The 15,737-nt window shown below is 38.2% G+C and overlaps 1 protein-coding gene across 2 annotated transcripts in view; it reads left to right on the top strand.

Annotated features, from left to right (window-relative positions):
- The first annotated feature begins 5,538 nt into the window (after positions 1 to 5,538).
- RPGRIP1 (RPGR interacting protein 1) overlaps positions 5,539 to 15,737 on the top strand; it is a 28,765-nt gene continuing 18,566 nt past the window's right edge. The window contains exons 1-13 of one of the 2 annotated variants that reach the window (XM_075212173.1): positions 5,539 to 5,611; positions 5,821 to 5,923; positions 6,048 to 6,107; positions 7,556 to 7,688; positions 7,958 to 8,250; positions 8,651 to 8,732; positions 8,806 to 8,946; positions 9,147 to 9,252; positions 9,997 to 10,020; positions 10,470 to 10,616; positions 13,869 to 13,942; positions 14,032 to 14,171; positions 14,318 to 14,481. In XM_075212173.1, coding sequence (XP_075068274.1) covers positions 5,842 to 5,923; positions 6,048 to 6,107; positions 7,556 to 7,688; positions 7,958 to 8,250; positions 8,651 to 8,732; positions 8,806 to 8,946; positions 9,147 to 9,252; positions 9,997 to 10,020; positions 10,470 to 10,616; positions 13,869 to 13,942; positions 14,032 to 14,171; positions 14,318 to 14,481 — 1,446 coding nt within the window. In that variant the 5' untranslated portion in view covers positions 5,539 to 5,611; positions 5,821 to 5,841. Of the gene's footprint in view, positions 5,682 to 5,820; positions 5,924 to 6,047; positions 6,108 to 7,555; positions 7,689 to 7,957; positions 8,251 to 8,650; positions 8,733 to 8,805; positions 8,947 to 9,146; positions 9,253 to 9,996; positions 10,021 to 10,469; positions 10,617 to 13,868; positions 13,943 to 14,031; positions 14,172 to 14,317; positions 14,482 to 15,737 lie in introns of both variants that reach the window. The other variant, XM_075212164.1, reaches the window with a different exon arrangement.

The following is a 15,737-nucleotide window of genomic DNA, read 5'->3' as shown; positions in this document are numbered from 1 at the left end:
TTGATGTTTGACAGCAGCCATTAGCATGTCATTGAAGCACTGAGCAACAAGGAGCATTAGCAATGTTTTCTATGTTTTTTTGGATGATCAGTTATCATTAGTGCTAGTGTATTTTATGTGCGGCCCAAAACAACTTGTCGCCTTCCATTGTGGCCCAGGGAAGCTAAAAGGTTAGACATCCCTGGTCTAAAGGTTTCTTCCTAACTTTAGCAGTCACGCTTGTTTGGGAATTTAACATATGTCATATGCACGCATGTATCCAAGACTTCTCCCGCGCCGCTCCCCTCCATTGGAACAAGCTCCCCCGCTCCATCAGAACTTCCCCTAATCTGTCCTCTTTCAAACGAACATTAAAAACCCACCTTTTCCTTAAAGCCTTCCAGTCTCATGCCTAAACTCCCACGGGTCAGCTACCTCTCTTTCTCATCCCTTCTTCCCTTCTCCCCCTTCCTCGACTCCGTCTCCGTTTCTCCCGTCTCTCCGTCTCATCCATGTGTCTGTCTGTCTTCCCCTCCCTTTAGATTGTTCGCTCCTTTGAGCATGGCTCTCCTACCTTCTGTTTCCATCACTTTTAACTGCGCTCTCCAGCTACTCAGCTCACCTCCTCTCAGTCCCTCTGCCCTCTGTTTCCTCTCGCTTCTCTATGCTCCCCTCAGTGACTCTCAACCTGTCATCCGTGCCCACCCTCTTGGGCCATAGTTACCTGCCTATACTCACTTTTCCCCTCCCTCCCTCTCTTTCATGCTGTGCCTGAGCCCCCAGAGTTATAGTGCTTACTGTTACTTGTACTGTGCTGTTTCACCTTGTACTGTGCCATTGTTTGTCCTTGTACGGCGCTACGGATACTTTGTGGCGCCCTATAAATAAAAATTAATAATAAATAATAATAAATATGATAGGTTTGTGAAAATTAACTGACAATAATTATTTATTACTGAGAAATCTGGAAGCATGATTTATATTAAAAAGTATTATTAGATGTACAACTCAATAGCATCTAAATTGTAATAAATGTCCTCTTGGTTTAACTGTCCCTGTCATAACAACAGCTATGTAAACATTGTGGGCCTGATTCATCTGTAGACGTAAGTCCATTTTCATGGCGTATCTTGCGCAAAATATCTCTTCCAATGTGTCATAACAGGACTTACGCCATTGAACACAATTGCATGCAATTCATGTCTGAACACAAATGACACTTACGACTGCCTACGTTTTGAAGGGCGAAATGGGGGAAGGAAGGGGTGGATGAACGTAGGCAATGTACAGTAAGTGTGTGCCAATGCAGATGTGGCCAATTCAAGTTCTGGGTTTCTCTTAAGTACGTGTTTTTAGTTGTATCATTTGCACCAGCTACAGGGCAGGTGTAAGTGCTGACTGATAGTGATGACTGACACGGTATAAAATATATTTTTTTGCATGCATTCTAATGGAACTTTATGTTACACATGAATGTAGGTGTGTATCCTGCACTGTGTTCTAGGCAGAGCATACTTAGAACCAGATTCAAATGGAAATGTATATTTATTTCTGCTTGGATTTGAACACAGTCGGAATTCTGTTCAAGATCTGTGCTCTTTTTTTCTTTAAAGCAGTTGCGTGCAGGTTGCGTTGGAAGCTGAATCAGGTACTGTTTCTTCACATGAGAACTACTAGTTTTCCATTACAAGCTAAGGCAAAATTTGTACAACAGTGCCATCTTTTGGCAGCAAACAGGATCAAAAACCTGATTACAACTAAAGATAAAAACAAATTCCTAAACAACTTCATTATCACTGATACATGTGGCCTACTTAAAAAAAAAAGATTAATGTTAATGGATTCACTGTTGTTTGCATCTGAAGTCATCAGGGTCCTTAATAAGGGAGCAGGATCCAAAAGGGGGTGTTAAGTACCTAAAGTATAGTGTAAAAGTACTATTTATAAAGGGCTCAAAAATTCTTTTGACACTTTTTTTAACACACAAATAAAAAAATATAAAACCAATGACTAACCTATAGGAGAAATTACATTAACATAAAACTCAACCTTAGGCGGATAAACCAATCCTCTCTAGGGAAAGTGGATTCGTTCTATCGTTCTACCACAGTACCATTGTACTTTCTTGTGAGTATAATTTTATAATTTTTATCATTCATATAATGTATACGTATACATCACCTTCATCCACAGTAATTTTGTGAAAATATACAATCTGTACTTCTTTATTCTGCAGCTACAAACATATATATATATATATATATATATATATATATATATATATATATATATATCTACTATATAAATGCCTAGTGGCGTGTGTGGGAAAAAAAAAACAAGCTGCAGCGCCACCTGCTGGGCAGAGTTATACACTGACCTATATATTTCTTGAAGGAGAAGTGACAGTTGGGAGTGGTTGGTGGTTGCCGGGGGTGACAGTGGGGAGTTTTTAACACCTTAAGTAGCTTGATGAAGGATGTGGCGATGAAGATGAAGGATGAGGTGATGGAGAAAAATGATGAGGTGGTGACATGTGGACAAAACCACGTTAAAAAAGGGCGCTTGGGTCGGGAAGTAACGCTCTGCCCCTGAGGAGGCCTGTGCTAGGCCCAAATGCATGACAAGAACCTTTTTAACACCTTAAGTAGCTTGATTTGTCTAGAATGCATGAGTATCATGCACGGGTTAACTTGTATATATATATATATATATATATATATATATTCAGAAGTTATTTTTGCCCAACTAATACGCTATTATTTATACCTCTATTTACTAATATATTGATTTTAGCATGGATTTAATAGTGATACCTTGCATGAGACAGTCTCAGTTATTGTCAATGAATATTTGTAACAATTACGTTTAGAATTCAGACTTGATGCACTAAGAGAATGATTTAGATATTATATGCCCATTCATCAATGGAAAATATGCCTGCACGCCATGGTACAAGTATAAAATCTTCTGAGGATTGGATGGAAACTTATAGCTTGGCAGGAGTAGAAAAATATGTGCAGCAAGATAGATTCTAACCGTCCATTTTTATGAGTAAGCATAGGTCTGTGCAACTCAATTTTCAGAGCATCTGCCGCAGAGACCAGAGCTGGTGTCCCGGGCAGAGAAGATGCCCAGTCATCTTCCTGCCGTGTATGCTGAGAACATAGGTTGATCTAGGCTGAAAATACAAAGGTGTCACATAGGGGAAAAAAAAACAAATCTTGAATGAGATTTGGGGATTTCATATCCAGTCTCTATATGCATTTACCATGGAGTTATATAACAGAATAAATGCTAGGTTCTACCAGTTACAGTATGTTATTGGCAGAGCCTTTTAGCTGCCTTCAGTAAATCTTTTTGCAGTTGAAAGTAGCAGGCACAAAGATAGGATACTTTTATATATCCTAGTTCAGGACTCAGGAATAATATTTTATTTACTAGGATGTCGTGTGTGCATAGGTGGCCTATTTATTATATTATGATTATGCTATATTTTAAAATTACAGTCCTAAATCAAATTTTTATCAAAACTGTTGTTGTGTACCTCCATGTAGCCATTAATATTTGGCATATTATTGAACTGATTAAAGCACATATACTGCACCACACATAGTGCAGATCATCTGGCCACATCCTGTTCTTCTTTATACAGCTATCATGTGCAGCATATTCTCTATATTACCAGTATACACCACCTTGTCTCTACAATATATACCTCTCCAGAATACAGCTCACCAATAGCCAATGCGCAGTTCCCCATTATACAGATCTCCAGTGTCTTGTGTACTGCTCCCTGGTATACAATTTCCCAGAATACAGCCGTTCTATCATATTAACAAATAGAAAGTACCCTGCTCCATGATTTGTTTACAATATAGGTAGGTTTATTGCTTTGCATGGCAGCAACCACATTCCGATAACTGGATGCTTGAGATTAAGTAGAGAAAAGTGATTATCCATTAGAAATACTACCTGGATTTGTGTAAAAAAAAAATATTATGAAAACAGATTTAGGCAGAGGGATGGCTCAGTGGTTAGCATTGCTGCCTCATGAGGTCATGGATTCAATTGCAACCAGGGTCCTATCTATGTGGAGTTTGTATGCTCTCTGAATGTTTGCGTGATTTTTTTTCCGGGTATTCATGTTTTCTCCCAACCTCCAAAGAGACACATGGCAGGTTAATTGGCTCCTGACTAGTATGGGCATGTGTGTAAGGACTAAAGATTGTTCGCTCCACTGGGGCAGGAACTGATGCGAATGATTAAATATTATCTGCAAAGCATGATATTATATATAGATGCTATATATAAAAAAAACTGTTAATAAACCTTACACATGGGTCTATTTATTTTAGGGTGAAAAGCCCTATCTCCAGCTAAAACATCCTATACATCAATGAGTCACCAACGGCGATAGCCTACTTAGCAAGAAATGCAGTGGCACAAATATTATGTCAATCCTTCTTCTATTAACACTCTCTCATGATGGCAATAACAGAAGATAATACATTTTAAAGAAGGATTTATTATTTGAGTAAAGCATGTTTTCATTCAGCAATAGTTATAACATATTGTACATTTAATTATTATTTTATTTTGTCCATTAGTGGAACTGAAATGAAATTATTAAATTATACATTATGGCAATAGGTAACGCAATAGGCTATCGGACCTACCGCCAGTTATTATTAAATAAACCACATATGTCTTTTATGTTTCTTATGTCTCACCAAGTGCGCCCTCATATTTACAAGTCTGTAAATAGTTTCCCTGTAGCACATGCACCACAGACTGAGAAACATGGTGTACTGTAGATGAGCAGGTAGGTGTACTGTAGATGAGCAGGTAGGTGAGTGAGGGAAAAGGAGAGGCTTGATTGACATCAACCATTTTCAGCATAGTAAGTGACACAGCTACTTTCTCAAAAGATCTAGGTCTCATTAAAGACACATAATGATTTAGGTATATTAAAGATGCCATTAAATAAATAGATCTCACAGTAATTCCATGATGTAATGGGATAAAAACTAAGGTAACTTTATAACACAATTTAAGTAACTTATCTGATTGTAGCAATATTTGCAAAACGTTGGGGGCACTAATTGCCTGAGGGACTAAGGCTCTTTTTTACATTTTTGATGTTTTTGTTTATTTTAGTAAAGTAAATAAAACATTTTGATTGTTAAATTCACAAGTGTTAATTAAGTTCAGTCAATAAATGTACCTTTGTACATAACTGTAATCTGTTATACTATTATATCAGCATTTATTTCTTGTTTAATAATAACAGTTATACTAATTATTATGTCTTATGTATATGCAGTTAACACATTCGGCAGCTCGATACAGTAAGATATCAGAGAGGGTTTTTTATTTAAAAAAACATTGCCATACCGTTATTGAACACAACATAGCATCCAATGTTTAATCGTGTTGTTACTCTTCTGTAAATCTTTACTATGTTCTCCTTTGTGAGGATTTGGCTCAACTATGAGTCTGACTAACATCCTCAATGGATTGGCCAGTGCATCCCCCACCAGGAGCAGATGGGGCTGAGATTATCAACACTTTAATCCTGAGGAAGAAGTGACAGAGTGAAAAAGGAGACAGCGCAGAGAGAGAGCTGCAAGAGGTAATTCACAGGGCAATGTAAGGATGGAACAGAAAGGATAAAATAGGTGATATAAAGTGGAAGCCAGGAGGTAGATTCAATTAATAATATTTTATTGTACTGATTAATATTTTACACAGAAAGCTGGTCAGTACCATAAGAGCCATTGATTTAACTGTCTTACGTTGAATAGCAATATATTGACATATATAATGTTGGCAATATCTTAGACTACCTATAAGAGGGTGAATATGTCACTGTTGGATGAAACATCTTCAGACCTTCCTGTGAAAGACACAGATTGCAGACCAGTAGTTATAACGGCTATACAAGGTAATGAATTCATCCTCTATACCTTTTTTACTTTGACTTCTATTTGCATTTCTTTAACTCCCATTACTAAGTCTGCTTTGACCTTAAATAGTTACAAATAAAGTTACTGATGTTTGCTTTACAGATGTAATTAGAGGATCCCATTCCAATAGGTCTCTGACTCAAAAGGCTCCGAGAATAAAAGGTACAATATATTATAGCTGTCAGTCTGCAACTGTCCCTATATTATAGGGACAGTCTCAGGTTTTGAAGGGTTCTCCCTGGACTTTTCTGTCCCTAAACAATGTCCTTGGTTTTTATTGCTGACAATTTTTGGAGCAGTAGTTTAGTTGCTGGATGCAGTTCTCACTATAAATGTATATTGTGTGTTGTAAGCAGTAATATTATTCAAGGTAAGTGTATTGTTCTATGTCTGCAGGCAGATTTCCACATATAGCCTGTACTCATACAAGGGTGACATCTATGACAAAGGAGTAAGGACAACCTGTGTAAAAAGATGACTCATTTCCCAACATTTACAATATAATTCTATAATACTGATCCGCAATCCACCCAAATCACATCCGACTTTTTGTAAAACTCTTTAAGTATCCAATAATCGGGACTATGTGGAGGTAAAATTCTATAGTTAGGATTATGACATAGACAGATGCCTCCCAAAGTGTCCCCAGAAATTCTGCTGGCATAGACACACTGCACACGGTGTATGCAGAATGTGATTTGCTCACTCATGTCTGTGATCAGGTACTAAACTTTAATTATACCCAGGCCCCACACACACACTCTAGCAAAAGATTCTGTATAAACACCTCTAAAACTATCCAAAATTCCCATTTTTATGTCAATGATGAACATTTGTTTCTCCCTCTGTAGCTGAAACTTGTCTAGTGGTAGAGGATAACTAAATACAGATACAGTGAGAGGCTAAAACACTTGATCATTCTTATTTAATTCTTGATCACTCATAAAAACATTAATATCCACTCTGAATTACGCTTCAGTTTTACATTCATTTAGAATATACAATTACTCCAAGTTATGCACAGCTTATTCCCAAATATTCTGCAATAAACAGCATCTCGCTAAGTCTATTGAAGTATATAACAGCCCCCTCACCTCAAATTTACTTCAAGGTTTGCCAATGTCGTATTTCCACCTATAAGTTTAAATGGAGAGGGCCTGGGACCCTGGATACCCCTCCAACACCTTTAAACCATCCACCCATTGACAGTTCCATATTTTGATGAGCATTGCTTGATTACACTGTGGGCCTGATGCATTAATGAGAGCAAAGCAAACAAAAGAGTACATTTGATCCTAGACAAAACCATGTTACAATGCAAGGGGTGAAAATTCGTTTTTTTTACTTTGCACATAAGTTAAATATTGGCTGTTTTTTCATATAGCACACAAATGCTTTATTTGAATTTTAAAGATGATCTAGGACATGCCCTACCCCAACTATAAAACTATCCCCACATTTTCAAATTTACATCCCCCCTCCAAAGGAACATGGTTTTGTCAAGGTGCAAAGTTACTAATTTTTTTTGCTTTACTTTCCTTACTGAATCATGCCCTATATGTATAAATTGATATGATTGCTCATACCTGAATGTCAATCTTTCCATGTAGAGAAAGACCTGAAGACAAGATACAGAGTGTCTTTAATATCCCGAAATGAGCTAGAGGACAATTTCCTGCGCCTCCATGACGAGAATCTAGTTCTAAAGGACTATGTCAGAAAGCAAGAGGACAAAATTAAGAGGTATTATAGTCCACTCTTCAAAATAATAACCTGGCCAATTATTCGCTATGTCTCTCATAATGTGGTGGGCTTATATCTGCAGTTGTCTGCCAGTAAAAATGGAAAAATCAATGAGGTTACAAAGTTCTCATATTTCAATTTTGTTCATGCTTTGACAATTTTTACATATAGTAATAATATGGAACAAAATGTGCATCAATTAGTAAATCCATTAAATGTTGGGCTCTCAGAGGGGAGTAATAAAAGAAATCTGACTTTTATTTGAACAGAATGGCTACAAAATTGCTCCGTTTGAGTTCGGATCTTGCACAGCATGGGGGGAAGAAAACACTGGGTGCTAGGAGAGATGGAAGAGACTTGGAAGCTGAGGAAGTCATTGACGACTTACAAGACCGTGTCAGAGACTTGGAGCACAGAAATGAAGCCTTAAAGCACCGGCTGTCTACATATAAGCAACGACTGCAGTTGCAGGATGGGTGCAGGCATTGTCCCTACAGTGCAGTAACAGCAAGAATAGATTCCGGTGTTAAAAAAACAGTATTGCCAGATAAATATAAGAAAGGTGGGTAAAATGCAGAGTAACTATAATATCAGTGAAATTAAATTATGTAGCTTCTAATTCTAAAGGATAACCAATAGTGTACATTTTGTAAAAATTTCCAAATTGTAAATGTTGTAAGTGAAAGCCTGGTAACAGTTGTTCTTTGGGACAACAGTTAAAATACTATGAGTTAATTCACATATTATAATCTACCCTCTACATTGCTGTCCTGCCTACTCCTCTCCTGTCTTCCTACTGCTCACCCCGGTATCTACGTCTGATCATACAGTATCTCATGCTAGTCTGTTTCCAGCTTGTTCCCTCCCCAGCACTGTACATTGTAATTTGTTGTTCTACTCCTTACTGAGGACCTTTGTGGCACCTTATAAAGAAATGATTATAATACTAACTATAATTCCAGGTCTACGTGTGCAAGGTCTGGAAATTGGATCCCCACGTGTGACTGCTGACTGCTATGAAACCAGAGCAGATATTGACAGACTGTAAGTATCCCATCAAAATGTCCCATGAAAATGAAGTTGACAAAAGAGACAAAATAAATCTCTTGCTCCCCAGGTTCCAGATAATTGGAAGGCAGCACTGCAACGTGGATGACAAATCTGCAATCTCGTTAAAGGAGTTGTCTACTGTGAAGCCAAGAGATCTAGGCACAGAGATGCTTTCCCTGCACCACATGCAGCAAGTTGAGGATCAGCGGTGAGCTTTAACTCACCAAAACACATCTTGAAATTTAGATATCACCTGAGCATTGACTCTTTAAGTGCTCTGAACTCACAAAATATATCTACTAGACTATGCCAATAACAATTCTTATTGTACAGAATCTCATGATACCGTAAGTTTAATACAGATGCTTTATTGTTGCCATAGAGTGGCTAATAATTTTATTCTCTTAGGACAACTATCCAGGAAAATGTGTTGAATATCCGTTTGCAAAAGGAACTCAGGGAGAAGAACACAAATCTCTGCGCTCTCAGAGAACAATTCCAACAACTCAAAGAGGTTGTACCTTCAAGTTACTTAAGTATTTTTATCACCATATAAGGACAAAACTATTTTTGACAATTGACCAAAGAATTTCTCTATTCCTTCCATCTCATCCAAATTGTTAGTGTATTAACTCAAGCAATTTAATTGTCGTCAGGTTTTTAGGTTGATCATATATAAGGCAAGCAGGTAGTCAGGACCAAAACCAAAACCAGGTCAAGGGCACACAGTTAAGGCACACAGTTAGTTAGGGTTGACTGCCGGGGTCCCGAGTTAGCATATCACTCAGACAACACCAGGAAACACTGTTTTTTTACACACAGTGGACTTTAAAACTACAGAAGACCAGTTTGTCTGTGTTTTTTGAGTGAGATGCATATAGTGAGATAGGCATAAATATGCTCAATCTTATGGGTGATCTCAGAAGAGATTGGGGACACTTTTTCAAATGTCATGTCTAAGCAATGTTTGTTTGAATCATATGCTTTTTTTACAAGTCCTACAAACAAGTGTAACAATTCAGCATGTTCTGCACTCTGTAAAAGCTTTGTGGTCCCTTGTAAATAAAGCATATTCCACCAGGTTTACCCATTTCCCTTTTTTTTATTTTTGAGCATGTGTTCTCTTTGCACTCACAAGTGAGCACAGTAACCTCTGAAATATCCCATCAGTGTGTCAGGCTGTATATTTAAGTGTTAATATAGTCATTTTTATCATTGTCATTGACACTTTCCCCTTTTTGGTCTTTTTCATTGTCAGTCTTATGAGACAGAGCTGCAAGAGGTAGGTTTTAATCACTTGGTCCATATTAATTGTAGCTTCCAATTCTATCATACTTGTACTGTCTAAAACAATCTCTTACATGACTGACAGGCCTAGTTTTGGGCATGATCCTATTTAGCCTGGGTCTAGGGTGGCTGGTGAAAAATGGGGTATTTTTACTATATTGCACATCGTTGTTTTTAGATTCCATTTTATGCTGCATAGGAATATTTATTATTTGCACATTTAAAGGCTGATTTGGGATTTTCATTTACTAATATTATACCTATGGGATGCACTCATGAGGAACTTCTACAATGGAGAAGTTGTGGGTATGGTGTGGGCAAAAATGGTGGTAAATTATTTCAATCTGGGTTTGAATTTCTGCAATCACAATAGAAATTTTAAAAAGTACTGATTCAGAAGTCCTATTGGATACTGCTAATCATGTATCTTTTTCACCTTGGTAGAAGCAAAAGTCATTGACACTGAGTCACAAAGCGGTGTTGACTCAATTGGAGGATCTCAGCTCACAACTAAAAGAAGAAAGGGGTAAAGTGGTGGCAATGGAGTTTGATCAGCAGAAGATGGAGAACCTTCAGAGGACCCTTCTTGAGGTAAGCCATCAGTTCAGCATCCCTAGTGAGAAGCATTAAGGACCTTAGCTGATATTTTACAATGGAATGGTACGTTTGTGGTTATGATGCTTTTCTAGAAAATATGAACTCATTTTATAATTCATATATGAAATTATAATAAGATGCTTTCAAATCATTGTTACTTGTCTTCAACTTGTAAGGTTGACAAACTTGCAACAGTAGAAAGAAACCAGGCAGGTGTTAATTTTAGAATATCTTTACAAAAAAAGTTGCATAGGTACCTACATTCCAGGAAACTCCTGAATTAGGGGGAGTTTCAGGACAGCAGATAATTAACCCAGAATGTGTAGTGTTGTAATACTGCAAACTGCGTCATGAAGCCACTCCCACCTCAATGAACACTGAATGGGCAGGAAGTAATGACACGTTCATCAAAAGCATTGATGTCCTTACTTGGCGATGCAAATTAAATCCTGAATTCATGCTCACCTCCTTTAGTAACTCCCCCCCTGGAGATAATGTATAAAAAGTAGGAAAGTATATAGTCATGGCCAAAAGTTTTGAGAATGACACAAGTATTGGTTTTCACATATTTTGCTGCTTCAGTGTTTTTAGACCTTTTTGTCAGATGTTGCTATAGTATACTGAAGTAAACTTACAAGTATTTTATAGCTGTCAAAGACTTTTATTGACAAATACATTAAGTTTAAGCAAAGAGTCAATATTTGCAGTGTTGACCCTTCTTTTTGAAGACCTCTGCAATTCGCTCTGGCATGCTGTCAATCAACTTCTGGGCCCCATACTGACTGATGGCCGCCCATTCTTGCCTAATCAATGCTTGGAGTTTGTCAGAATTTGTGGGTTTTTGTTTGTCCACCCGCCTCTTGAGGATTGACCTCAAGTTCTCAATGGGATTAAGGTCTGGGGAGTTTCCTGGCCATGGACCCAACATTGCGATGTTTTGATCGCCGAGCCACTTATTTATCACTTTTGCCTTATGGCAAGGTGCTCCATCATGCTGGAAAAGGCATTGTTCGTCTCCAAACTGTTCTTTGATGGTTGGGAGAAGTTGCTCTTGGAGGATGTTTTGGTACCATTCTTTATTCATGGCTGTGTTCTTAGGCAAAATTGTGAGTGAGCCCACTCCCTTGGCTGAGAAGCAACCCCACACCTGAATGGCCTTAGGATGCTTTACTGTTGGTATGACACAGGACTGATGGTAGAACTCACCTTTCCTTCTCCGGACAAGCATTTTTCCAGATGCACCAAACAATCTGAAAAGGGTAAAATGACTTTACCCCAGTCCTCAGCTGTCCAATGTTTGTACCTTTTGCAGAATATCAGTCTGTCACTGATGTTTTTCCTGGAGAGAAATGGCTTCTTTGCTGGCCTTCTTGATACCAGGCCATCTTCCAAAAGTTTTCACCTCACTGTGCATGCAGATGCACTCACACTTGCCTGCTGCCATTCCTGAGCAAGCTCTGCACTGGTGGTGTCCCTATCCCGCAGCTGAATCAACTTTAGGAGGTGATCATGGCACTTGCTGGACTTTATTGGGTGCCCTGAAGCCTTCTTCACAACTATTGAACCTCTCTCCTTGAAGTTCTTGATGATCCGATAAATGGTTTAGGCGCAATCTTACTAGCAGCAATATCCTTGCCTGTGAAGCCCTTTTTATGCAAAGCAATGATGACTGCACATGTTTCCTTGCAGATAACCATGGTTAACAGAGGAAGAACAATTATTTCAAGCACCACCCTCCTTTTAAAACTCCCAGCCTTGTCCTCGTCAACACTCTCATCTGTGTTAACGGAAGTATCACCGACCTGATGTCAGCTGGTCCTTTTGTGGTAGGGCTGAAATGCAGGGGAAATTTTGTTTTTAGGATAAAGTTCATTGTCATGGCAAAGAGGGACTTTGAAATTAATTACAATTAATCTGATCACTCTTCATGACATTCTGGAGTATATGCAAATTGTCATCATAAAAACTGAGGCAGCAGACTTTGGAAAAAATTATATTTGTGTCATTCTCAAAACTTTTGGCCATGAGTGTAGATAACAGTGCATAATCCATTGACCAGAAGAGCATAAATAACAAGAGTAGTAACAACTCACAGTTGTGTAACTGCAGTCCTGTCTCCTCATCGGCCAGCATATCTTATATTTTCTCCTCTGTTTGTAGTGTTCTAGGTTATTTGTTCTGCTGTGCATTCTTTCACTGTCCACTTCTACTAACTGTTCCATCTCCACTAGCGCCTTCCTTTTATATTCGCTTCTGTTCAGTTTATTACCTCAAAAACATCCTCCTCTACTTCCCTGGACTAGACTCTGTCTGCACACACTCACTATATTCACTTAATATACAGTATATATGCTTAGATATGAGATGTTGCTATTCTCCCTGAACACCTTTCAGAAGGCTCCAGATGTTTCTATTCTCTAAGCTTCAATAAAAAATCCATTGGAGCCAAAAGCTGCCTATAATGTTGGTGCTCTAGTGCTCAGCAGCTTAGAGAAGGCTATGTGGAGGGAAATATAAGCCCTTTTACATGCTGCTTAGAGGTTGAAATAAAAATGCAAACAGCAACTTATCTGCAGCACAAACGGTTAACTGTTCTGCAAAATAAAGCAATGAATGGGGTAGTTCTAAAGTGGTAGGAGGTTGGACTTTTATGTGACATTTTCGCACAGTGCGGTTCTTCAGACCTTCATGCAGAATGAGGTGCACATTTAGTTTTTGCGGAGATATCTCTAAGTTCCAGAAAGTAGGTGTGCACTGTGACATGCACTGAGCGGACCTTCTAAGTGCAACAAAGCAAAACCAAACTGATGTGCGGGCGCTTTATATATGAGTTCCTGTCTTCATGCATGATTATAAGAAAATGCTCTACATGCAGTCTTGCATTCAGCCATCCTGTTGTCACCCATATAGCCACTTTTTAACACTTCTTATTCAGTCATTTTGAATACTGGACACTCATCATCACCAATCAACCATTTGGTTTTCACGTGTGCAAAAGGAGCAATCCCTAAATACATGTGAGTGACAATCTGTGAATTTCTAACGTAAACTGGTTTACCTTATGCTCAGTAGCTTATGCTAGGTCCTTCTTTTGGTGATGGTAAAGAGTTCTAACATTTTTCTTCCCATAGTCTCTTTTGTAAACAGTGGTATAAATAACGTCATCAGTCACTTGGCTGTGATAGTGAGCTGCTCTCTATAATGCTGCTATCTTTAGGTGACAAGTCATATGGTGGCTTTTTGTAGTTTCAGGAGCGGGTTTGTGACCTGGAGAAGGAGAAAGAACTTCTCAAAGAAAACTATGAGAATCTTCTTAAAAGGTGAGATGAGAAAAGTCATGTGATACGACAGATAAGGCTTTATAAATGGATGAGTAGTGGGTGAGAGCTTGGTCTCATTGCTTTCTCAGCTCTATGGACTCGGAGCGCATGAACTCATGGAAAGTGACAGAAGCAGAGCTGAAGGCACAGATTACTAGACTGGAGGGACAAAATCAATGCCACATATTTGATCTTACACAAACAAAGGAGCAACTTCAGCATGAGAAAGGTTCATGTTTATTAAGGAAAAAACTAATAACTATTATTCAGAAACAATAATAGATAACATGATATATAGTTGTTGACAATGCAGTATTAGTTTTATAGATGTCACTGCACAGTACAGTAAGTAAGTCTATCTTCTGCCATTCTCAGAACAAATTATTCACCTAAAACAAGAAGTCTCCCAGCTGCAGTATCAACTCTTTGAAAAGATGGAAGAAATTCACAATCTTCAGGACAAAATATCAACCGTTTTATCTTCAGCTGTTGCTAAGAAAGTTCCTTGTGAGCAGGAAATGACATCACAAAAAACTCAGGTGAACAATATTTGCTGCCAAAATCCAAGTTGACCTTTACTTTATAAATTTACGTCTAGGATTTATGAGGATAATAATACACATTGCTGTAACCCTGTACCAAAAAAACAAAAACAAAAGAGAGAGGTTTACATGATAAATCTAGTGTTATTCTTCTGAGTTACTGTAAATCTCATGGAAGAAATTAGTACATTTCATTTTCTGCCACACAATAAAGTGAGCCAATAACTTTAGTGATTCACACATTATATGGTGAATATTCCGATCCGCTGACATCATTTGGTTACATCTCCCCTTTATTATAAAGGTATGAGGGTTCTATTTTGCATTATTTTTCTTGCAATTTACCATTCTTTATCAACTTGCCTGGTGCACGATACTAAACTGGCAAAGCAAAATATCTTATATCTACTGAGCATGTGCACGGGCTCCGAGCATGCGTGGTACACAATGCTTGGCTTCAGCTTCCAGTTCCACTATTTAAACAAAAATATATTAAAGAAATGCTTTTATAAAAAATATTATCTTTTATCTACTGCAAAAAAAAAACATTTTGGGCAAAAACTCAATTAAATTCCTTTTAAAATCTTACAGCATAAAATAAATAACTTATTGATCCAATAATAATTTTTTCAAACTCTCTACTACTAATGCTGTTTCGTCGTAGTGCAGATAAATATAATTTTAGATCATTTCAGCCACAAGTGATTGGTGTATGTCCTTTAAGTTATCAGTAAACTGATGTGATGTGATCTCATTTGCCAACTATAGTTCCATATTTGCATATTCTCTAACTACTATGAAAGCAGAAGAAGGATTATGAGTTAGACGATGACTATTTTTTTTTTTATTATTGAAAGCCCAAAATCGTGCTTTCACCCTAGTGCTCGAAAAAATAAGTGAGTAACTTAAAAAAACGTGCTCCAAGGTGTCGTTCAGACCCTCCTCCAAAGAGGAAGGGTCCCTCTATCTCCATAAGGACCCTTAGGGGGCAAGGGTCTTCAGACCCCCTTCGCCGCAATGCTAGTGGGGTCCCTTTAACCAAGGGTTCCTGCCGAAGCTTCTCCCTTGGCACTTATGCCTCCCCCCGAAAGAGGAGACCTCAGATGGTTTCAGGGGGGTGGGAGCCACTAGGACCACACCACCCCCCTCCCCCCTAGATTCTCGGGGATCAGGACCCATAAGGGCTCCAGCACCTCCTCCAATCCGTGAAAAAAACATATAAAAAAGTAAAGTGACAAACAGTGAGAAAAATA

The sequence above is a fragment of the Mixophyes fleayi genome, chromosome 1 (genome assembly GCF_038048845.1).
Source record: "Mixophyes fleayi isolate aMixFle1 chromosome 1, aMixFle1.hap1, whole genome shotgun sequence".
NCBI lineage: Eukaryota > Metazoa > Chordata > Amphibia > Anura > Limnodynastidae > Mixophyes > Mixophyes fleayi.
Note: the sequence above shows the minus strand (reverse complement) of the source record. Positions and strands in the feature narration are given on the sequence as shown.